This window comes from Cherax quadricarinatus, chromosome 2, assembly GCF_038502225.1.
Source record: "Cherax quadricarinatus isolate ZL_2023a chromosome 2, ASM3850222v1, whole genome shotgun sequence".
Taxonomy (NCBI): Eukaryota; Metazoa; Arthropoda; class Malacostraca; order Decapoda; family Parastacidae; genus Cherax; species Cherax quadricarinatus.
In genome coordinates, this window is record NC_091293.1 from 21,907,150 (window position 1) to 21,930,052 (window position 22,903).

Consider the following 22,903-nt stretch of genomic DNA (forward strand, 5'->3'; position numbering starts at 1 on the left):
CATCTCTGATGATGTGGTTAGAACAATGACAGAACCATATCTTGGTAAAGGGCATATATTATATATGTACTGATAACTGGTACACAAGCCCCTCACTCAGTGATTTTTTGCAAATGAATATGACAGATGTGTGTGGCACAGTGCATGGAAATCATAAGCATATGCCCAGGTTTAACACTGGCACTTGTAGAGGTGAGGTGCAGGCGTTTGCTGCCAATGACATCATGGCATTTCAGTGGCATGACAAACAAGATGTCACACTGTTGTCATCAGTTCACCATAATGAAATGACAAACACTGGCAGGCAGAATAGAGAGACCAATGAACCCATTCTAAAACCTGCAGCTGTGATGGACTACACCCTCAATATGCGTTCACTGGACAAATGTGACATGTAGATTGGGTTTGTTGATTGTGTTTGCAAGAGTTATAAATGGCACATAAAACTCTTTTTTCCATATTCTGGACATTTCCAGGCTCAATGCTTATAATATGTACAAGATGAGGACCAGAAACAAACCACCATATGACAAATTTTGTTTGTCTGTCATCAGACAAATAGTATTCAAGTACCAAGGAACAACACCTGCATTAGAAAACCACTCATTAAATCAACAACTACCTTCTCGTCTGAGGCATGGTGATCACTTCCTAATAAAACTGCCTGCTACTGCTTTCAAGAAAATGGCTCAGAAGAGGTGTAATGTCTGTGCACATACAAAAAAGCGCCCAAAACAGTGCAGAGACACTCGTTTTATGTGTGAGGAGTGTAAAACACCACTGTGCATGACACCATGTTTCAGAGACTTCCACAGGCTGCAGAACTTCTAGAAACATGTCCTGTGGCTGTATATGTGTGTATATAAAATATAGAAAAATAGTAATAAACAACCTTTTAGATTGTTCGTTTGTGTAAACAAGTTTTGTAAACAATATAATGACAACAGTGTTTGTGCAGTTATTGTGTAGTATAGAAAGAGTAAAAATTTACAAAATAGTGCTCATATTGGTCTCACAGGCCATAAAAGTTACTTGATAAGAAAAAATCTTAAAATAGAAAAAAGTAGAAACAACAAAATAAACGATTACTGGGTGACTGGCAGTCAGTGATGTTGCCGTATGCGGTTCACTCTGTCAACTTCGCGCCTCCATATCTCGGTAAGTATTGATGGCAAAAAAAAATTTTTAGCCTATAAAAAAAAAAAAAAAAAAAACTATCTTTTCATAAGAAAAAAATTTTTTTGGTTTTATCCCTTTCAGGGCTTCCAACGTACTAGTACATCTTACGCACCAGGGTTATTGTTGTACTAGTACGCGTAAATTCTAGAGCCTCCAAATATAGCAAGAGAAAGCTGGTAGGCATACATATGAAAGAATGGGTTTATGTGGTCAGCGCGCACAGTATAAAAAAAAAAATCCTGCAGCACACAGTAAGTAATGAGAAAAACAAAACTTTGACAGTGTTTTTGGTTTAAAACAGCAACTTTGCACTGCATTTTCGTATGGTATTTATGGTTGTATTCTAGTTTTCCTGGTCTCATTTTATAGAAATTAAGATGATTTTGATTGGTTTCATAATGAAAAGTACCTTGAAATTGAGTTCAAAGTAGCAGAAATGTTCGATTTTTACCAAAGTTCAAAAGTAAACAAATCATGCCATGTGTCCAATACACATCAACTGGTGATTCTAATATTCTTTCACAAGTGCGCTGATATTATTTATACCATTTCTACACTAATGCAGTAGTCTGCATAACAGAAAATCTTCTATTTTTTTGTAAGAATAAAAATTGAAAGTGGAAAGCAAAAGTGGTGTAACAGGGGCATGGGGACATGACTAATGAACAGAGGAAATGTTATTTTAGTGCCAGGAATGTCTTTCTTGTTTATTCTGGACCCCATTTGGAAATTGGCACCTTCTGAAATTTGTGTGAAATTGGCAAAATTGCCAATTTCTGACCACTTTATTGGATAGTTGAAATCGGTAAATGGGTGGTTTCTTGTACTCATTCGATAGAAACTATGGAGTTATAGCGAAATAATTATGCTTTTTGTTGACTAGTACACTGGAATTGGCAGAAAATAGGGCTCAAAGTGGGCAAAATCGCCGATGAGTAAACATCGTCAAGACCGTTAACTTCGCGAGAGCATAATTCCGTAAGTTTTCCATCAAATTTCATGCTTTTGGTGTCATTATGGTCAGGAAAAGATTCCTTATCATTTTCCCTGAAAAAATATTTTTTTTTTTCCAAAAAATTTTTGACCCTGAGAACAAGTTTAGGAGAGGGCCTCGTGACCCTGAAAGGGTTAAAGTGCCCTAGAGTGATAAAATGCATATTACCTTAAAATATTTTTAGTCTTAACCCTTTCACTGCTGAGACAACTACTCACAAACTTGCTCTCAGTGTCGAAGAATTTAACCTATAAACGGACCAAACATATACTATATACGTTCACTACCCCAGTGCCCCGAATATTTTGAATTTTTTTTTTTATGGAAATACAGAGCACATTTTTCTAAGTGTTATAGGATAAAAAAAAAATTAGGGCCAGTACTTTCAGAGATATGAGGCCGAGAAGTTGGCACTGGATGCTCATGTAACGGCAACATTAAATCCTGCTATTTGCAGAAGTGTTGCTGATATACCTTTTTTTTCTATTTTTCATATTATTTTATATAATTTTTATGTTCTGATAATTACAATTTACAGTAGTTCTTGTCATTTCATAACCAATCTTTGTTCTGACACAAGTATTAGGTACTGAAAATTGTAATCAAATTGTCACAAACACACTGACAGGCAGACATTTACACTTGCCTTGGCCATTTACTATTGTCTTGGAATATATACAAAGTATTTAGAGGTCCCAGCAATGGGGCCTATAAACATGTTGAAATATACATTTTTTTTTTTATCAAACTAGCCATATCCCACCAAGGCAGGGTGGCCCAAAAAGAAAAACAAAAGTTTCTCTTTTTAAATTTAGTAATTTATACAGGAGAAGGGGTTACTAGCCCCTTGCTCCTGGCATTTTAGTCACCTCTTACAACACGCATAGCTTACGGAGGAAGAATTCTGTCCCACTTCCCCATGGAGATAAGAGGAAATAAACAAGAACAAGTAAGAAAATAGAAGAAAACCCAGAGGGGTGTATATATATATATATATATATGCTTGTACATGTATGTGTAGTTCGACCTAAGTGTAAGTAGCAAGACGTACCTGAAACCTTGCATGTTTATGAGACAAAAAATGGACACCAGCAATCCTACCATCATGTAAAATAATTACAGGCTTTCGTTTTACACTCACTTGGCAGGACAGTAGCACCTCCCTGGGCGGTTGCTGTCTACCAACCTACTACCTAGGTGACATGAGGAGGAGGAGGAGGAGGAGGAGGAGGAGGAGGAGGAGGAGGAGGAGGAGGAGGAGGAGGAGGAGGAGGAGGAGGAGGAGGAGGAGGAGGAGGAGGAGGAGGAGGAGGAGGAGGAGGAGGAGGAGGAGGAGGAGGAGGAGGAGGAGGAGGAGGAGGAGGAGGAGGAGGAGGAGGAGGAGGAGGAGGAGGAGGAGGAGGAGGAGGAGGAGGAGGAGGAGGAGGAGGAGGAGGAGGAGGAGGAGGAGGAGGAGGAGGAGGAGGAGGAGGAGGAGGAGGAGGAGGAGGAGGAGGAGGAGGAGGAGGAGGAGGAGGAGGAGGAGGAGGAGGAGGAGGAGGAGGAGGAGGAGGAGGAGGAGGAGGAGGAGGAGGAGGAGGAGGAGGAGGAGGAGGAGGAGGAGGAGGAGGAGGAGGAGGAGGAGGAGGAGGAGGAGGAGGAGGAGGAGGAGGAGGAGGAGGAGGAGGAGGAGGAGGAGGAGGAGGAGGAGGAGGAGGAGGAGGAGGAGGAGGAGGAGGAGGAGGAGGAGGAGGAGGAGGAGGAGGAGGAGGAGGAGGAGGAGGAGGAGGAGGAGGAGGAGGAGGAGGAGGAGTAGGAGGAGGAGGAGGAGGAGGAGGAGGAGGAGCATGAGGAGGAGGAGGAGGAGGAGGAGGAGGAGGAGGAGGAGGAGGAGGAGGAGGAGGAGGAGGAGGAGGAGGAGGAGGATGATGATGATGATGATGATGATGATGACAAAGAGAATAATAATTATAATATGTAACAATAAGTTCCCTTGAAGCATGTAAAACAAGCCTCAGTCCACCCTTGACAGTGAAGTGATAAGATGAGATAACATAAGATAAGAGTTGACATTTGATGAGCATTGACCCTCACTCTGTTTTCGCTGGTACACAAACATGTTTGTCTGTCTATTTGTCTGTCTGTCAAGCTCCCTGTCTATCCGTCTAGCTCCCTGTCTCAGAGAGAGCCACAGGACTGCGTCATCATGTTTACTCACATCTTCAAGCAGAGTATAGCACTTTGTCTGGATTTTTTGGATTATCCAAAGTAATTTACACTATGTATACTTGTATTTATGTGTACCTGTGAGACAGAGATAGAGCCAGAAACAAAGAGATACACAGAGACAGATAGAAAGGGTCAGATAGAGATAGAGACAGACATAGACAGACGCAGACAAACAAACGGAGCTGCCAGCAGCTGGCCAGTCAGCCTGCCAGCCAGTCTGCTGAATAAGTATTACGTTCCAGAATTGTTTCTCTTTACTTAGGGTATAGGTTATATGACATTCTGAAAGGGTGTTGCACAAATGTTGCACATGGGTTATTATCAAGGTTTTTTGATATTTCCTCGACTACATATGGCCACATCCACCTCAAAGCCACTAAACTTGGGGTCAACATCCCTTACCTCTTAAAATGGGAGAGTTAATATTACTTGAAATCAGTGAATCCCAGGTGTTTGCCGTGATGTTTGCTCTAGCTGGCGCTCATTTGAACTGGTGCTCCCACAAGATACTAAGTGGTCCCAGATTTTTTAATACAGTGCAAATTGAGTGTTAAGACCCATGGAGTGTTACCACCCATAGAGGGTGGTAGTGATGGTGGTAGAGGGTGGTAGTGATGGTGGGAGAGGGTGATAGCAATTGTGATAGTGGTAGAGGGTGGTAGCAGTTGTGATAGTGGTAGAGGGTGGTAGCAGTTGTGATAGTGGTAGAGGGTGGTAGTGGTTGTGATGGTGGTAGAGGGTGCCTTCTTCAGTGATTCAGCAGTTCTGCTAACTCCTCCAATGTTGCTGGAGTTATATAGGGCTACAGAAAACACCGCCGCCTCAGCTGCTGCTTCACCACCATTATGGACGGCTTATGCTCTCAGTGGCCCTTATACACCCAACAACGCCAACAGAACACCTCTTGTGACATGCATAATTACTTATTTTATTCATTCTAGAGTATATTCCATGTTTCTATGTTATTAATATTGTTTATTATGTTATATTAGTTGAACTGTGATAGACAAATAAGCCATATTCTCCAACAATAAGCTCACCTCCCCTCCCTCTGCCATACACCAACAAGAGTCTTCAATAAAGGTAAGTGTGATGTTAAATGTTCATTTATACATTTTATTAGTGCTTTACATTTATTTGGCATTCTTTTCTGCATGTAAATTTATAATTAAATTAGGGAATCCCCCTCCTTATGGAGGAGGATTCCACTTCCAAACAATAACCTCTTCTCTCTCTCCTCCTCCCTGTCTTCCATTCATCAGCAACAGCCTTCAATAAAGGCAATTGTCATGTTGAATGTTCATTCTTTTGTGCATGTAAATCTATCTTAACTCTTAAACTGTCCAAACGTAGATCTATGTTTGCACGCATAGAGCCCCAAACGTAGATCAACGTTTTATTTTTCTTTCCTTCAAATTTGGCACAATAGGCTTGAGTCGCCTAGACATGAAAGAATGGGTCTGTGCAATCAGTGTGCGCACTATTAAAGAAATCTGGGAGCACTTAGTACCCTGTGGGAGCACGAGTTCAATTGTGCACCAGCTAGAGCAAATACCAGGGATTCACTGATGCCATGTCGCATTAACACTCCCATCTTAAGAGGAAAGTAAAAATAGGTTAGATAAATACATGAGTGGATGTGACCTGACTAGGTGGGTCATTGGTCTAAGCCAGGGGGGAGGGTGACATGTGCCTGCCTTGCATGGGCCAATAGACCTTCTGCAGTGTTCCTTCTTTATGTCATGTTCTTAAGTACAGTGGACCCCCCGTTAACGATATTTTTTCACTCCAGAAGTATGTTCAGGTGCCAGTACTGACCGAATTTGTTCCCATAAGAAATATTGTGAAGTAGATTAGTCCATTTCAGACCCCCAAACATACACGTGCAAACGCACTTACATAAATACACTTACATAATTGGTCGCATTCGGAGGTAATCGTTATGCGGGGGTCCACTGTATTCGGCAGGCTGGCTGGCTTGCTTTGGCTGTCTCTCTGTCTATATCTTTATCTGTCTATATCTTTATCGGTCTATATCTCTCTATATATATATCTCTATCTATATCTATCTATATAGCTGTCTCACAGGTACACATAAGTACAGTTATTATACATGGTGTAAATTACCACCGTCAGCTGCTGCTGTGCCACGATCAGCTGCTGCTGCACCACCATCGGCTGTTGCTGCACCACCGTCAGCTGCTGCTGCGCCACGGTCAGCTGCTGCTGCATCACCATCGGCTGTTGCTGCACCACTGTCAGCTGCTGCTGCGCCACGGTCAGCTGCTGCTGCACCACCATCGGCTGTTGCTGCACCATCGTCAGCTGTTGCTGCACCACCGTCAGCTGCTGCTGCGCCACGGTCAGCTGCTGCTGCACCACCATCGGCTGTTGCTGCACCACTGTCAGCTGCTGCTGCTGCACCACGGTCAGCTGCTGCTGCACCACCGTCAGCTGCTGCTGCACCACGGACAGCTGCTGCTGCACCACCATCGGCTGTTGCTGCACCACGGACAGCTGCTGCTGCACCGCCATCGGCTGTTGCTGCACCACTGTCAGCTGCTGCTGTACCATGGTCAGCTGCTGCTGCACCACGGTCAGATGCTGCTGCACCACGGTCAGATGCTGCTGCACCACGGACAGCTGCTGCTGCACCACGGACAGCTGCTGCTGCACCACGGACAGCTGCTGCTGTACCACGGTCAGCTGCTGCTGTACCACAGACAGCTGCTGCTGCTGCACCATGGTTAGGTGCTGCTGTACCACGGTCAGCTGCTGCTGTTGCTGTACCACGGTTAGCTGCTGCTGCTGCGGTACCACGGTCAGCTGCTGCTGCTGCTGTATCATGGTCGGCTGCTGTATCATGGTCAGCTGCTGCTGCTGCTGTACCACGGTCAGCTGCTGCTGCACCACCATCAACTGAACTACTCGAAGATGTGGAGAGACTGTTGTTGGTGTGGCTTAACGAGAAACAATTACAGAGAAACAATTAACCCCAGAGGGTTAGCCACCCAGGATAACCCAAGAAAGTCAGTGCATCATCGAGGACTGTCTAACTTATTTCCATTGGGGTCCTTAATCTTGTCCCCCAGGATGCGACCTACACTAGTCGACTAATACCCAGGTGAACAGGAAAAAATGCCTGAAACCAGTGCTCATATTGGTGAATTTAAGGACAGTAAAGGTTGGTTTGAGAGATTTAAGAATCGCAGTGACATATACAGTGTGATAAGGCATGGTGAAGCTGAAAAATTCCAACCCCAACAAGTGTTTGTGAAGAAACAGGAGTGTTCTGGAAGAAAATGCCAAACAGGACCTACATTACTCAGGAGGAAAAGGCACTCCCAGGACACAAGCCTGTGAAAGACAGGCTAACTCTCATGTCTTCTTGTACTAGTGGGGATTGCAAATTGAAGCCTTTACTTAAGTATCACTCTGAAAATCCCCGTGTGTTCAAGAGAAACAGTGTCTCATCACTCATCACTACATCTTCAATAAAGGTAAGTGTTATTTATTCTTCATTTAGTACAGTATATTGTGAATGTATCCTTCTTTTTGTGTGTAGGAAAATGCATATTTCATGTGGTAAAAAAAAAAAAATTCATACTTGTGGGTGTCTGTAACGGATTAATTGGCTTTCAATTATTTCTTATGGGGAAAATTAATTCAACTTACGATAATTTCGTCTAACGATGAGCTCTCTGAAACGGATTAGTATCATAAGTCAAGGGTCCAATGTATTAACATAAACAAGACATTTCATGTGCCTGCAAGTGATTATTATTACACACTTTCAAATTCAAATTTTTATTTCTTTGCAAAGTTTACAATGTGTGACTGACATGTTATAAGGAGTCTATTTCCATGTATAGTCAGAAAACTTAAGCGGGAGAATAATGACAATACACCAATGCTTCACACGAGATGGGAAAATTCTTGTTAGGAAAACAAATGTAGGTCAACTGTACACAATAACGAACGAGAATGATCTATCACGATTTCTCAGGGAATAACTAAACAATGTCCAACCTAAAAGCCTACGTAGTGTAGTGAATGTTTTGCTCCATTATTGTTCAAATTTCATTGTACAATCTCTTAGTAATTAAATAATCAACTACCTCATTTTGTGATTTTACTAGTAAGCATAAGTCACCTTATGTAATTTTCTTATTTACTATTGTTTGCTTAAACATTAGCTGAATTGATACTTTCTCTGTCCATATTACTACCTCATATTTTTTTAAATACTATCAATTGATATTACTTACTAAAATTAATAATTATCATTTTTACTATAATTTCAATTTACTCTCAACATTTTTGACATTTAATAACCATTACTTGTCTAATTACCTTTACCTGTTTTAATACCACATTTACTATCTTAGAGTACTCTTAATTACCTTGTACTGCCATATAACCTCTAGTATAACTACCAGTGCAATATTGAATGAAATAAACATTACTTTTTCACTTTTTTCGTAATCATTATTACTTACTAAAATTTTATTAAACACCATATTTACTACCAGTCAATTTTACTTTTGTACATTAAACATTATTTTATACTTCCCATAACATTTTGTTGCCAAATTATCAAGTTTGTATATTCAACTCCAACCTTTATATTATCCTTTGTACCTGTGTACCTGTCTACCATCTTACTATCATATTATAACCAAGACATTACCATTGTTATTTTTTACTATTATTCTTTTGGTACTTTAATTGTGAATTATATTTTGTCAACTTAAATCTAGTTATACTCTTGATCTTGTCAACAACCTATACCAGACTCTAGTGCAATTGCAAGTACCATTTCAATTTGTATTTTTATAAGTTTATATTATAATTCCTACTCTAAGATTGTTTTCATATCTTAGTGACTATATTGTGTGTGCAATTAGTGTATATTTCAATTATATTATTGTTCAAGGCCCTTAACTAATCTTTTGCTAACTAGTACCAACTACCTCATATATTTTTTTTTCTACTTTTTTTATTCTTTTGCTACCTTAACTTGTATATTTTATCTTGTCAATTTAAATCTAGTTATACTCTAATTCTTGTAAACAACTTATATAAGACCTTAGTGCAATTACAACTGAGAGTCTTGTGCCTTTTTATATTATTAGATTAAACTCAGTTGTACTATAGTCAATACCAAATTCATTATATTAGACCATATTGCAATTACTAGTGAGAGACTGGTGCTATTTTTAATTTGTATTGTTATATTATTAGATTAAATCTAGTTGTACTATAGCTCATTCTAGCTCAAAACAGACTCCACAAAAGTCATTATATTAGACCTTATTGCAATTATTTGATTACCACTTTATTGTTCACCACAACTTATATTAGTCCCTTTTATATTATAATTTTATATTATAATTCTAACTTTAAATAATTACCTTTAAAGAACTACCTACGATCATATTCCCAAGCTCCATTATTTGATCATCACTTTATTTGTTCACCACAAATTATTTTAGTCCCTTTTATATTGTCTCCTTTATTTTAGCTTTAAAAACCTACCTTAGCTCATTATTTTTACAATTGTTAAATAATTCAGGTGCTATTTTTTTAGCTTTAGAATATTTACTTTGTTTTATACTTAATTCTAACTATAGATTCACTACAAATCTTATGATTACAAGCATTGATCCTGATACCAACCTCTTATTTAATGACTGTCTTAAATGATTCAAACAGTTACTGTAATTACTACACAGCAGAACAATCAAAAGGCACTTCTCAGTGCCAACAACAACATAACTATCTTTAACTACAATATCAGATCTTTAAGCAAGCATTACGATGACCTCATAGCATTACTAAATTCCTTGCATGCCAATATGTCCATCATTACACTAACTGAAACCTGGCTAAAGCCTGATACTACAGATGTCTATGCCATTCCTGATTACACAGCCATACACAACTATAGGCCAGACCAACAAGGGGGTGGCACAGCTATATACTACTCAGACCAACTAGAATGTATCACTAATACTTGCACAAGGGATGAACATGGGGAATATATAATAGCTAAATTCAAATCCAAATACCTACAAAAACCTCTCACAGTGATAAACATCTACAGAGTTCCACAATCAAACATTAGCCAATTTAGTCAAAACCTAGGAAGTATGATAACTGATGCACGCATGAACAAAGATCACTTACTACTCTCAGGTGACTTCAATGTAAATCTCCTGCAAGACCAGGACCCATACGTTACTGAATTCACAAACACAATGAGTAACTGCATGTTGCTACCAACAGTAACAAAACCTACAAGAGTTACAGAGACTAGTGTTTCCCTACTTGACCACATCTGGACCAACACCATATCCCCCTTAAGATCAGGCATAATCACAGATAATACCACAGACCACTACCCTACTTTCCTCATAACAACTCTTGGTAAAATACCCCAAGACACTACTAAAGTCACCTTCAGACTTCACAATGAGGCAGCCATTTATAACTTCACAACAGCAGTAACAAACATTGACTGGCACACTGAGCTAGAAATCTATACAGATATTGACGAATGTTTAAATAATTTTCTAAAAAACACCCAATACCTCTATAACAAGCACTGCCCTAAAAAAAACTAAACAGATGACAGCTAAGAGACTGAACAGTCCCTGGCTAACACCCAGCATTCTCAAATCCATAAATACAAAACACCGATATGAAAAACAGTACAGAATGGGTCACATAACCAGAGACCAAACAAAACGTTACTCGTCAATCCTAACCAGCCTGATAAGAAGGGCAAAAAAACTGTATTGTGAGAACAGATTATCCAACTTACGAGGTGATATAAAAAAGACCTGGAAGACCCTATCAGAAATTCTGGGAACAAAAAAGATATCACGAAATAGCGAAATAAAATTAGCAAAATCAGATGAACCCCAACTCCCACCAACAGAAACAGCAAACAGACTCAATGATTTCTTCTCCACTATAGGACAAAACCTTGCCAATAAAATCCCAAGCTCAGATACCCCACCAAATGACTACCTCACTGGCAACTACCCTAACACACTGTTCCTAGCTCTGACTAACCCATACAAAGTCTCCCTTATTATCAACACACTAAAAAACAAGGCAGGAGATTTAAATACGTTACCACCCTTTATATACAAAAAAGTGTCACAAGTACTATCACCAATCATTGCAACACTCTTTAACAAATCCATTGAATCCTCCACCTTCCCTACAGCTCTCAAAATAGCAAGGGTCACCCCGATCCATAAAGGAGGAGACCAAACAGAGTTGAATAACTATAGGCCAATATCCAATTTACACCCTCTCTCAAAAATCTTCGAAAAATTAATCTATAAACGAATCTACTCCTACCTCATCTCCCAAAACATTCTCAACCCCTGCCAATTTGGATTCAGGCCTAATAAAAATACTAATGATGCTATTATACACATGCTAGAACATATATACACTGCAATAGAGAAAAAAGAAGTCCCACTGGGGATCTTCATTGACTTACGTAAAGCTTTTGATACAGTTGACCATAACCTGCTCCACGTAAAATTGTCACACAATGGTATTAGAGGGCACTCCCTCAACTACCTCAAGTCATACCTCAGCAACAGAAGCCAATATGTGTACGCAAATGGGGCAAGCTCTTCCGTTCAACCAATTACAGTTGGTGTCCCACAGGTAAGTGTCCTAGGCCCTCTTCTCTTTCTCATATACATAAATGACCTACCAAATGCATCACAACTACTCAAACCCACACTATTTGCAGATGACACTACATACGTCTTCTCTCACCCGAGCCCAGTCACGCTAGCCAATACTGTAAATACCGAATTACAGAAAATATCTACCTGGATGAGGACTAACAAACTTACACTAAACATTGACAAAACCTACTTCATTCAGTTTGGTAACAGAGCTACAGATGTACCTCTTAACATAACGATAAACAGATCACCTATCACAAAGCTAACAGAGGGAAAATTCTTAGGAATCCACCTTGATAATAGACTCAAATTTCATACACATATACAACAAATTTCTAAGAAAATTTCCAAGACTGTAGGCATACTATCGAAGATACGGTACTATGTTCCAGTCAGCCCTCCTGGCCCTTTTTCACTCTCTTATTTACCCCTATCTCACCTATGGAATTTGTGCATGGGGCTCAACAACAATTAACCATCTCAGACCACTAATTACCCAACAAAAGGCTGCAGTTAGAATGATAACAAATTCTCACTACAGGCAGCACACTCCACCAATATTCAAAACACTCAACCTACTCACCATACAAAACATCCGTACTTATTACTGCACCTATTACATACATAGAACACTTAACTCTGATATTAACCCTCCCCTCAAACATCTCCTTGCCAACCTCAACAGAACACATGACCATAACACAAGGCACAGATCACTCTTTGATGTTCCTCGTGTCCATTTCACGCTATGCAAAAACTCAATGCACATAAAAGGCCCTAAAATCTGGAATTCATTACCTGTAAATATAAAAGAAACACTACCTGTTTATAAATTCAAGTCTCTTCTCAAAGATCACTTACTCACTCAAAACCAATTAAATACTGAATAACTGAACCTTATAAATTGTATATCCTATATGTTACTCACAATTATATCACACAAATGTTAAACCTAGGACCCAATCTAACTTTGTTATTTTTTTAAATACACTACCTAACAGAATACTCCATTCGACTGAATGTACAGCAATGCATGCAACCATATGACCTGTCTTTGTAATACTCATTTGTGCTTTATAGTTATCTGTTTACAATAATGTTTTATCACTGATTTCATCATTGCTTAGTTAATCTTAAGTTAATTTTAAGCCAGCCCGTAATGCTATGCATATAAGTGGCTTTGGCATGCTGCTCTTACCTGTATTTTTTGTACCTCTGTATGTATGCTAAAATTACTAAATAAATAAAATAAATAGTTTACAAAGTGTAATTACAATACTGATTTGCTAAGTGCAATGAAAGCCACTATCATACCGAGGAATTTCAGGCACACTAACTTATATCAAAGATGGCTGACATAAACCCACTACCATTAAGTGAGGAGAGGTTGCATTTAGGTATAGGTAAACGTAAGTATAATTATCAGAGTACATATAAAATATGCAATAACTTTAAAACACTTGAAATTTTGAAAAGTTTCCAGACACAATAGAGAGAGGTGCTCATGGAGAATGTAAACAAATCAGTTGGGGTGCACCGTATTAGAAAGACAGGGTGTCGTATAGCGAATTTTGGTCATAATTTGAAACTGCCGTACTAGCGGAATGCCGTAAGGCAAAATGCCGTAAAGCGGGTCCCTACTGTAACTGAAACCCAAGATTGTAAAACTACTGTATATCTCATGGGTTATGCCTCATTCTGAACATTTGGTTCCTTTCTGGTCTCCAAATTATATTATAATCAAGCGCTAAAGGCTCTCCTTACTTAGCTACATACAGTAGGGCTGCACTTACACGGCAGGTTAGGTTCCAGGCTACCGCCGTGAAATGGAACACCCTTTTATCCACTTATAAATGCATATATGGTGGCCCGGTGGCCTGGTGGCTAAAGCTCCCGCTTCACACACGGAGGGCCCGGGTTCGATTCCCGGCGGGTGGAAACATTCGACACGTTTCCTTACACCTGTTGTCCTGTTCACCTAGCAGCAAATAGGTACCTGGGTGTTAGTCAACTGGTGTGGGTCGCATCCTGGGGGACAAGATTAAGGACCCCAATGGAAATAAGTTAGACAGTCCTCGATGACGCACTGACTTTCTTGGGTTATCCTGGGTGGCTAACCCTCCGGGGTTAAAAATCCGAACGAAATCTTATCTTATCTCTCTCTTATCTTACAAATACTAGATAACAAGTTTACATTAACATTAACTTAGCAATAGAACTAGGCATTAAAAAACAATAAAAAAGTAAAATACACACATAGTACACTCATTACTTACCTTAAAATATTTGTAGTCTTAATCTAGGGTGAGATGAGTAGTATTTATTGTAAGAAATTAAGTGTGGTATGTATGGTAGTCAGCCGGGCTACCATACCAGGCCACCCCACCTACACATAATATTCTATTACATTTAAACATCCCAGAGCGATAAAATGCATATACACAGTTCACTTATTACTTGCCTTAAAATATTTGTAGTCTTAATCTACGGTTAGATGAGTAGCATTTATTGTAAGAAATCAAGTGTGGTATGTATGGTAGCCAGCCGGGCTGCTATACCAGGCCATTCCACCCATACATAATAGTATTCTATGACATTTAAGTGTCCCAGAGCGATAAAATGCACATACAGTTCACTCATTACTTACCTAAAAATATTTGTAGTCTTAATGTAGGGTCAGGGGAGAGTAAACAAGATAAAACGAATAAATGAGAGAGAGAATAAGTACACGAGGGAGGACAGGTGCAGAGTTATGTAAACAAACCAGGCAAATGCAAGTTTTGTAAACAAACCAGGTGTACACGTCTGGTTTGTGTACAAGTTACATTGTGTACAAGTTGTCTCTACATTGATACAGTAGAATAAATAAAGAGGAACACTCCCATTCTCATGTAACACCAATTTTAGAAGAAATGACACTCTTAGTGAAGGGATTGGAAATACATAAGTCACTCTGACTTTTTTGGGGTTATCCTAGGTACTTTACACATGCTGCTATGTATGATAAACTATGTAACTGTATTTGTGTATACCTGAATAAACTTACATACAAAGGGAATAATTTTCTACAGTTACCCCCAGCAACACAGTTTCTTTAATGTTGGACTAGAGAAAATGTTATTCGTGCCGTCACTTGTACAAGTCATCTGGCTACCACATCTCATATTTATGTTTATTTTACCGTGGGGTGTATTTATCATCTTTATATGTTATGTATCGTGTTTATTATATAATTCTGAAAAAATATCATAGATGGATTAAAGAAAATGTGTATAATAAATATGTATAATAAATGTGTATAATAAATAATGAGACTTGGTGATTATTATTATTATTATTATTATTATTATTATTATTACTAATATGGCATAACTCGTACAAGTCGTCTGGCTACCACATATCATATTTATGTTTATTTATTCTACTGTGGGGTGTATTTATCATCTTTGTATGTTATGTATTGTATTTATTATATAAATTTGAAAAAATATCATAGATTGATTAATGAAAATATGTATATTAACCTAACAGACGACATTTAATGATACTCAGTGATTATCATTACTAATACGGCATCTCGAGACATAAGACACTCTCACTGATTTTAATGTGTACCTGCATGCCAGCACAGTGTGTAAGTTTATTTAGGTACAGGTATACATAAGTATAATTATCAGAGTACATATAAAATATGAAATAATTTTTAAAAACACTTTAAATTTTGGAGTTTCCAGACACAATGGAGAAATATAGTGCTTACTGATCTCACATAGAATGTAAACAAACCGGGTCGCAGTGACCGTATTAGAAAGTTAGGTAGGAGGAGGAGTATAGAGTTTTGGTCATAATTTGAAATGACCGTATTAGTGGAACGCTGTAAAGCAAAATGCCGTAAAGCGGGGCCCTACTGTATTCCTTTACCAATGCCTTGGACTTATGAGGGGCTCCCTGACCAGTATTCATACCTAAATAATGTATATCAGAGCTTATTTCCTATATTCTGTTTATTTCAATATGCAGTACACTATTGTAAAAACATTTAAAATATACCAAAAATGTTATAAATGGTGCAAAGGTGACATTAAAACAATATCAAAGATGGTTTACACCAACTCACTACCATTATAATATGCTCCTCACATAGCAACGAATTCGTTTAACAATGGGGTCTTAGGAGCGGAACTCCATCGTTAAGTGAGGAGAGGCTGTAGTAATAAATGCAGTGGAAAACTGACAGAAATCTTTCTGACAAAGACACACTAAAGGCTCTGTCTGAACTTGCACTCAACAGAAAGTCATAAAAGTAGGAAATAAAGTGCAATACCAAAAGTGATAGTACAGAACTAGTAGGATTCAACAGCACTGAAGTTGGGCAAATTTAAATTTGGGAAAGATAAAAGCCCTAGTTTGGCAACAGAATCATAGACGAGTGAAACAAATTGCCACATGTCATTAAAAAGAGTAATATCAGTAGTTTCACAAATTAGAAAAATGTACTGATTTGAGTATGACCTAACTTGCATGGGCCAAAATAATTACTGCATACCTTTCTCTTCTAGATCCTGCACCATAACTAGTACTGTACGAATCCCTATGGTAACGTTCCGGCATCCTGAAAGAAAATATTTCTCATTAAACCTTCATCACCACAAGCATTTTTTTTTTAATGCAAAATACAGGTACCATCCGACTTATGTCCAAGCTTGGTTCCCACCAACCGGTTGTAAGCCAAAATGGACGTAAGTCGAACCTTACTACTGAATATCAACATCACACTTTTGTATTGATTTTATTTTATTGTTTTATTTTGGTATTTCATTTTTTACTTTACTTTTTATGCTGTTAGTACTGTATTTCATACTGTAAGGCTTAGGATAAACACTGTGTACAACACAAACAGTTGTTTATTTCCCAGGAATTTGGCATAAAAAACATGGTCGTAAGTCGAGTGGTCGTATGTCGAGCAGGTCATAAGTCGGATGGTGGGTGTACATACAAATATTTTTCAAAAAGTTACATGGTAGAAATTTGCCCCGACATGCTGAGAATGATGATGGGATCAGTTATCCAAGTAATACGTAGTGTGGCATCCCTCCAAGAAACAAAGCCCCTACCCAAGGGCACAAACTACTCATAACCTCACCACTGTGTTAAGGCAACTCAGTGTAAGGGAAAGAATGGGGAGGAAGGGGTTTGTTGTGAGGAGTGTCATGAAGTGAGCAGTTTAGGAGCTTTAAAAATAGGTTAGTTAACAGGGCTGTGGAGTCTGAGTTGGAAGCAGTTCTTGGGTTACCGGAGTCGGAAAAAACAACTGAAGGAGTCAGAGTTGGAGGTGCCATAAATGGAAACAGATTCAAAGGTTTATGTGCTAACTCCACAGCCCTGTTAATTAAATAAAGGGATAGGAATTGCTGGATATGAAAATACTAAATAAATCAATAAAAAATCAACAAACAGCACCAACAAAACAAAACCAACAATAAACAACATAAAGCAACAACGACAAACACCAACACTAACAGCAAACACCACTACCAACAAATAACAACTATTACTATATTATTATTTATTATTATTAGGCATACCCAAAGGAAACATTAAAGTTGTTACCAGATTACTTTTCCGTTTTCATTTCACTCATAATATAAGAAAGCCTTAGCCAATTGGCTTTAAATTTTCAACACCAGTGTAGGGCCACTAGGGCTAGATTCTAGGAACACTTGATATATGCAGGTGTTCTATTACTAAAGTTAATCGAACCATCTCCTGTAAATGACAGATATTCAATGAGCCTCTTCCTAGACCTTAGGAAAGGTTCTGAAATGGTACATCATAATATCCTGCACTGTCTTACTGAACACCTTACCTTTCTGGCAGACAGCAACACGTCTCCATTAATGACACAACCTTGTCAACTTGGCCTATCAACTCAGGTCCTCTGCTTTTCCTCATCCATGTCAATGATCTTCCCAATGCATTCTCAATCACTTAAACCTGTTCTGTTTGCAGATGACAACTTTCATCATCTCACTCAGTACCTGGAATATACCTGGAAGGTGTTCTAAGGGTTAATGCCCCTGTGGCCTGGTCCATGACCAGGCCTCAGAGTGGATCAGGGCCTGCTCAGCTACTGTTACTGCTGGCCGCATGCAAACTGACATACGAATCACAGTCCAGCCGGTCAGGTACTGACCATTTGGGAGGTTGACTGGTTATCCCCTTATGTTAGGTGGGAGGCAGTTGAACAGTCTTGGGGCCCCTGACACCTGTTGTGTTGTCTCTTAGCGTACTCACAGCAGCCCTGCTTTTCATTGGGGGGATGTTGCACCACCTGCAGAGTCTTTTGCCTCCAAAGAGAGTGATTTCCATGTGCAGATTTAGGACTAGTCTCTCTAGGATTTTCCAAATGTATACAGTGGAACCTCAGTATACGACTAGCTCCCTACTCAAACAAAGCTCAGCACTCGACCAAACAAATATGACCTGCCAGAACTTCGCTGTAAACTATTTCGTGTTTCTTTGCATTTTTTGGTGTTTTTGTATCATATGAAGAAATAAGTCACCATGGGGCCTATGAAGATTAGTGATGACAGCCAACAAACAGAAAACTGGTTGGGAAGAACTTGTTTGATATTCAAATGGAATAGCACTCGAACAGCCTTCTGGAATGAATTAAGGTCACATACTGTGGTTCCACTGTATTATGTATCTAGCACACCTGTGTTCCAAGACATACTGATCAAGAGACTTCAACCATTCCCAGTAATTAAGGTGCTTTGTTGTATTTATATTTGCAGTGAAAGTTCTCTGAATATTCTCCAGGTCTGAAATTTTGCCTGCCTTAAAAGGGGCCATTAGTGTACAGTAATATCCAGCCCAGAGAGAACAAGCGACTTGAAGAGTATCATCATTGTATTGGCATCCCTAGTTTTGAAGGTTCTCATTATCCATCTTATCATTCTCGTAGTAGATGTGGTAGATACATTATTGTGATCTTTGAAAGTGAGATTCTCTGACAGTACCACTCCCAGGTCCTTCACGTTAGCTTTCATTCTATTGTGTGATTGGAATTTATTTTATACTTCAATCCAGTTTCTATTTCCTAGAGTTTTCCATAGCAAAGTACTAACTGAAATTTGTCTTCATTAAACTTCATATTGTTTTCTGATGCCCATTTAAAGACTTGGTTAATGTCTGATGTCTGCTTGGAGATTTGCAGTGTCCTCGATGGATGACACTCATGCAAATTCTGGCATCAGCAAAGGAGGACATGGTGCTGTGGCTTACCTCTCTGTCTATTTCAGATATGAGGATGAGGTAAAGGATGATAGCAAGTACTGTATCAAATTCTCTCACTAACACTTGTTAATAGGAGCTCATGAAGATATTAACCTGAAAAATTACCAGTAAACTCACTTTTAATATTGAAAAGACCTTCTACACAATGTTTGGGAACAGAGCTGCAAATGTCCAACTAAAATATGATTAACAACTGAACCTTATAAATTGTATATCTTAAATGTTTCTCACAATTATATCACATAAATGTTAAACCTAAGACCCAATCTAACTTTGTTATTTTTTAAATACACAACCTAACAGAATACTCCATTCGACTGAATGTACAGCAATGTATGCAACCATATGACCTGTCTTTGTAATACTCACTTGTGCTTTATAGTTATCTGTTTACAATAATGTTTTATCACTGATTACATCATTGCTTAGTTAATCTTAAGTTAATTTTAAGCCAGCCTGTAATGCTATGCATACAAGTGGCTTTGGCATGCTGCTCTTACCTGTATTTTTTTTTGTACCTCTGTATGTATGCTAAAATTACTAAATAAATAAATAAATAAAGGCAATTGTTAGAAAAAAAAAACAGTTCTCTTATTGTAAGACAAACAAAGGAAAGAGTCTTTGGTCTGAAACTTGACAGCAACTTTATATTTAACCTCTACATCCAGCACATGAAGGTACTCATGTCACTAGGTATGTTCTCTTCGTATTTCAAACAGCAGTACGAACTTACTTTGTACTACGCTAATCTATCCTTGCCTCACCTATGGTATTTGTGCCTGGGGATCTACTTCAGCAAATCACCTAATGCCAATAATAGCTCAACTAAAAGCAGCTGTACAAATGATTACCCAATCTAGTGCTAGACAACACACTTCCACACTCTTCAAAAGTTTAAACTTAATATACAAAGTTCTATGTGGATGTCAATCACTATGAATGAATGAATGAATGAATGAATGAATGAAAAAAAAAAGGATTTAGGAGTTCTGGTTAGCAGTAATCTAAAGACAAGAAAGTAGTGCATAAATGCTTGCAATATCAAGAAATATAAATAAAAGGAATCCTTGTGTTATACTTCAACTCTACATATTATTGGTAAGACCTCGTTTAGATGATGCTGTGCAGTTCTGGTCACAGTATTGACCCTTTCAGGGTTTCCGACGTACTAGTATGGCTTACGCACCAGGGTTATTGACATACAGTGGAACCTCAAAAATCGAACATATCACATATCGAACGTTTCGAAAATAGGACCATTTTTTCGGACAAACTGTGCCCCTATTATCGAACGCGCCCCTATTTTCGGACCGCCAGGTACGAGACCTGTCTGCCGCCCGCTCTGTCGTGTCCCCGCGCAGGCGCCGTGAGAAGTCTAGCTTTGTTTATGCTTGAGTGAACACTAACCTGCGCTCTCATTCACGCATTTTACGATTATTTCGTTGTGTTTAGTGCTTGTGGGACTGTGAAATAAGCTGCCATGGGCCCAAAGAGACTTGCTAGTGGTACCCCTGTGGTAAAGAAAGTGAGAAACACCACAGATGTGAAGTAGGAAATAATACAGAAGTATGAGTGGTGTGAGACTTGTTGAGCTTGCCAGGATGTATGGGAAAAACAAGTCGACCATCGGTTCTATCCTGTCAAAGAAAGAACGAATCAAGGAAGCTGATGTTGCGAAGGTGTTAATATAGGGAGTGGATGAGGTGCCTTCTTCAAAGATTAAGGAGATTTGTGCCAAGTGGAATGATGTCCAAATGTTGTGCAGAAGTACCACCCTGAGCAAGCTGAAATAAGCCATCTTTGCAACAAGTTCAGTGACAGAACCATGTCCCATTTTAAGGAAATGTTAAAGAGGCGACAGAAACAGAGGACTGTGGACAGTTATTTTGTGAGACAGGGGTCCAGTGACTCTCAAGCTGCTCCTAGTGGCATTAAAAGACAGAAGGGAAGTAGCCCCAGAGAGGGCTTTACCTGAAGTCCTCATGGAGGGGGATTCTCCTTCCAAACACTAACCCCAACTCCCTCTCTCCTCCTCCCTATCTTCCAGATGCCATCCCCACTCTTCAATAAAGGTAAGTAAAAATGTTATTTTATATGTATTACTATACATAATTAAAAACTGTAGTATTTGTTGTATGTAACACTAATTAATCTCTATAATATGTATTTTTTGTGTGAATATTTTTGGGTTTCTGGAACGGATTAATTGTATTTCCATTATTTCTTATGGGAAATATTGCTTCGAATTTTAGACTTTTCGAATTTAGAACTAGCTCCTGGAACAGATTAAGTTCGATTTTTGAGGTTCCACTGTACTAGAACGCCTAAATTCTAGCGCCTTCAAATCTAGTGAGAGAAAGCTGGTAGGCCTACATATGAAAGAATGGGTCTATGTGGTCAGTGTGCACAGTATAAAATAAATCCTGCAGCACACAGTGCATGAGAAAAAAAAATCTTTGACCGTGTTTTTGGTTTAAAACAAACTTTGCAGTGTATTTTTGTATGGTATTTATGATTGTATTCTAGTTTTCCTGGTGACGTGACTAATGAACAGAGAAAATGTTATTTTAGTGCCAGGAATGTCTGTCTTGCTTATTCTGGACCCTATTTGGAAATTCGCATCTTCTGAAATTTGTGTGAAATTGGCAAAATTGCCAATTTCTGACCACTTTATTGGATACTTGATATCGGTAAATGGGTGGTTTCTTGTACTCATTTGATAGAGAAAATGGAGTTCTACCGAAATAGATATGATTTTTGTCGACTAATACACTGAAATTGGCCAAAAATAGGGCTCAAAGTGGGCAAAATCGCCAATGCATAAACGTCGTTGAGACTGCTAACTTTGTGAGAGCATAATTCCATAAGTTTTCCATCAAATTTCATACTTTTGGTGTCATTATGATTGGGAAAAGATTCTCTATCATTCCATTAGAAAAAAATATTTTTTTTTTTACGAAAAATTTTTGACCCTGAGAACTAGTTTAGGAGAGGGCCTTTATGTCCATTCTTTAACCCTGAAAGGGTTAAAGAATGGACATAAATGCATTGGAAAACTTACAGAGAAGGATAAGAAAAATGATCCCACATGTCAGAAATCTTTCTTATAAGGACAGATTAAGGGCACTGAATCTGCACTCTCTAAAAAGGTGTAGAATTTGTGAGATGAATAAATGATTGAGGTGTATAAATGAAAGACACAAATAAAGACAATATAAATAATATGCTAAAAATATCTAACCAAGACAGGACTTGCAGCACTGGGTTCAGGAAAGCAGTGGTCTAGTAATAGGGTTGCGGATGAGTGGAACAAATTCCCAAGTAGCATCACTGAAGCGAAAACCTTGGGAAGCTTTAAAAATAGATTAGGCAAGTACATGAGGAGGTGTGGGTGGGTTTGATTTTGACCTGCTAGCATGGGACAGTAGGCTTTCTGCAGTGCTCCTTTCTTAGGTTCTTAATACAGAATGGGTATAATTCCCAAGGAATTAGAAAAAAGTATAGC

The 22,903-nt window shown here is 38.7% G+C and overlaps 1 protein-coding gene across 1 annotated transcript in view; it reads right to left on the reverse strand.

The window, feature by feature from the left end:
* LOC128693595 (probable ATP-dependent RNA helicase ddx17) overlaps positions 1-22,903 on the reverse strand; it is a gene marked incomplete at its 3' end in the record, with an annotated part of 50,792 nt that overhangs the window by 12,032 nt on the left and 15,857 nt on the right. Inside the window, 1 exon segment of the mRNA XM_070087610.1 lies at positions 16,646-16,711. Within this exon segment, the coding sequence (XP_069943711.1) occupies positions 16,646-16,710 (65 nt within the window).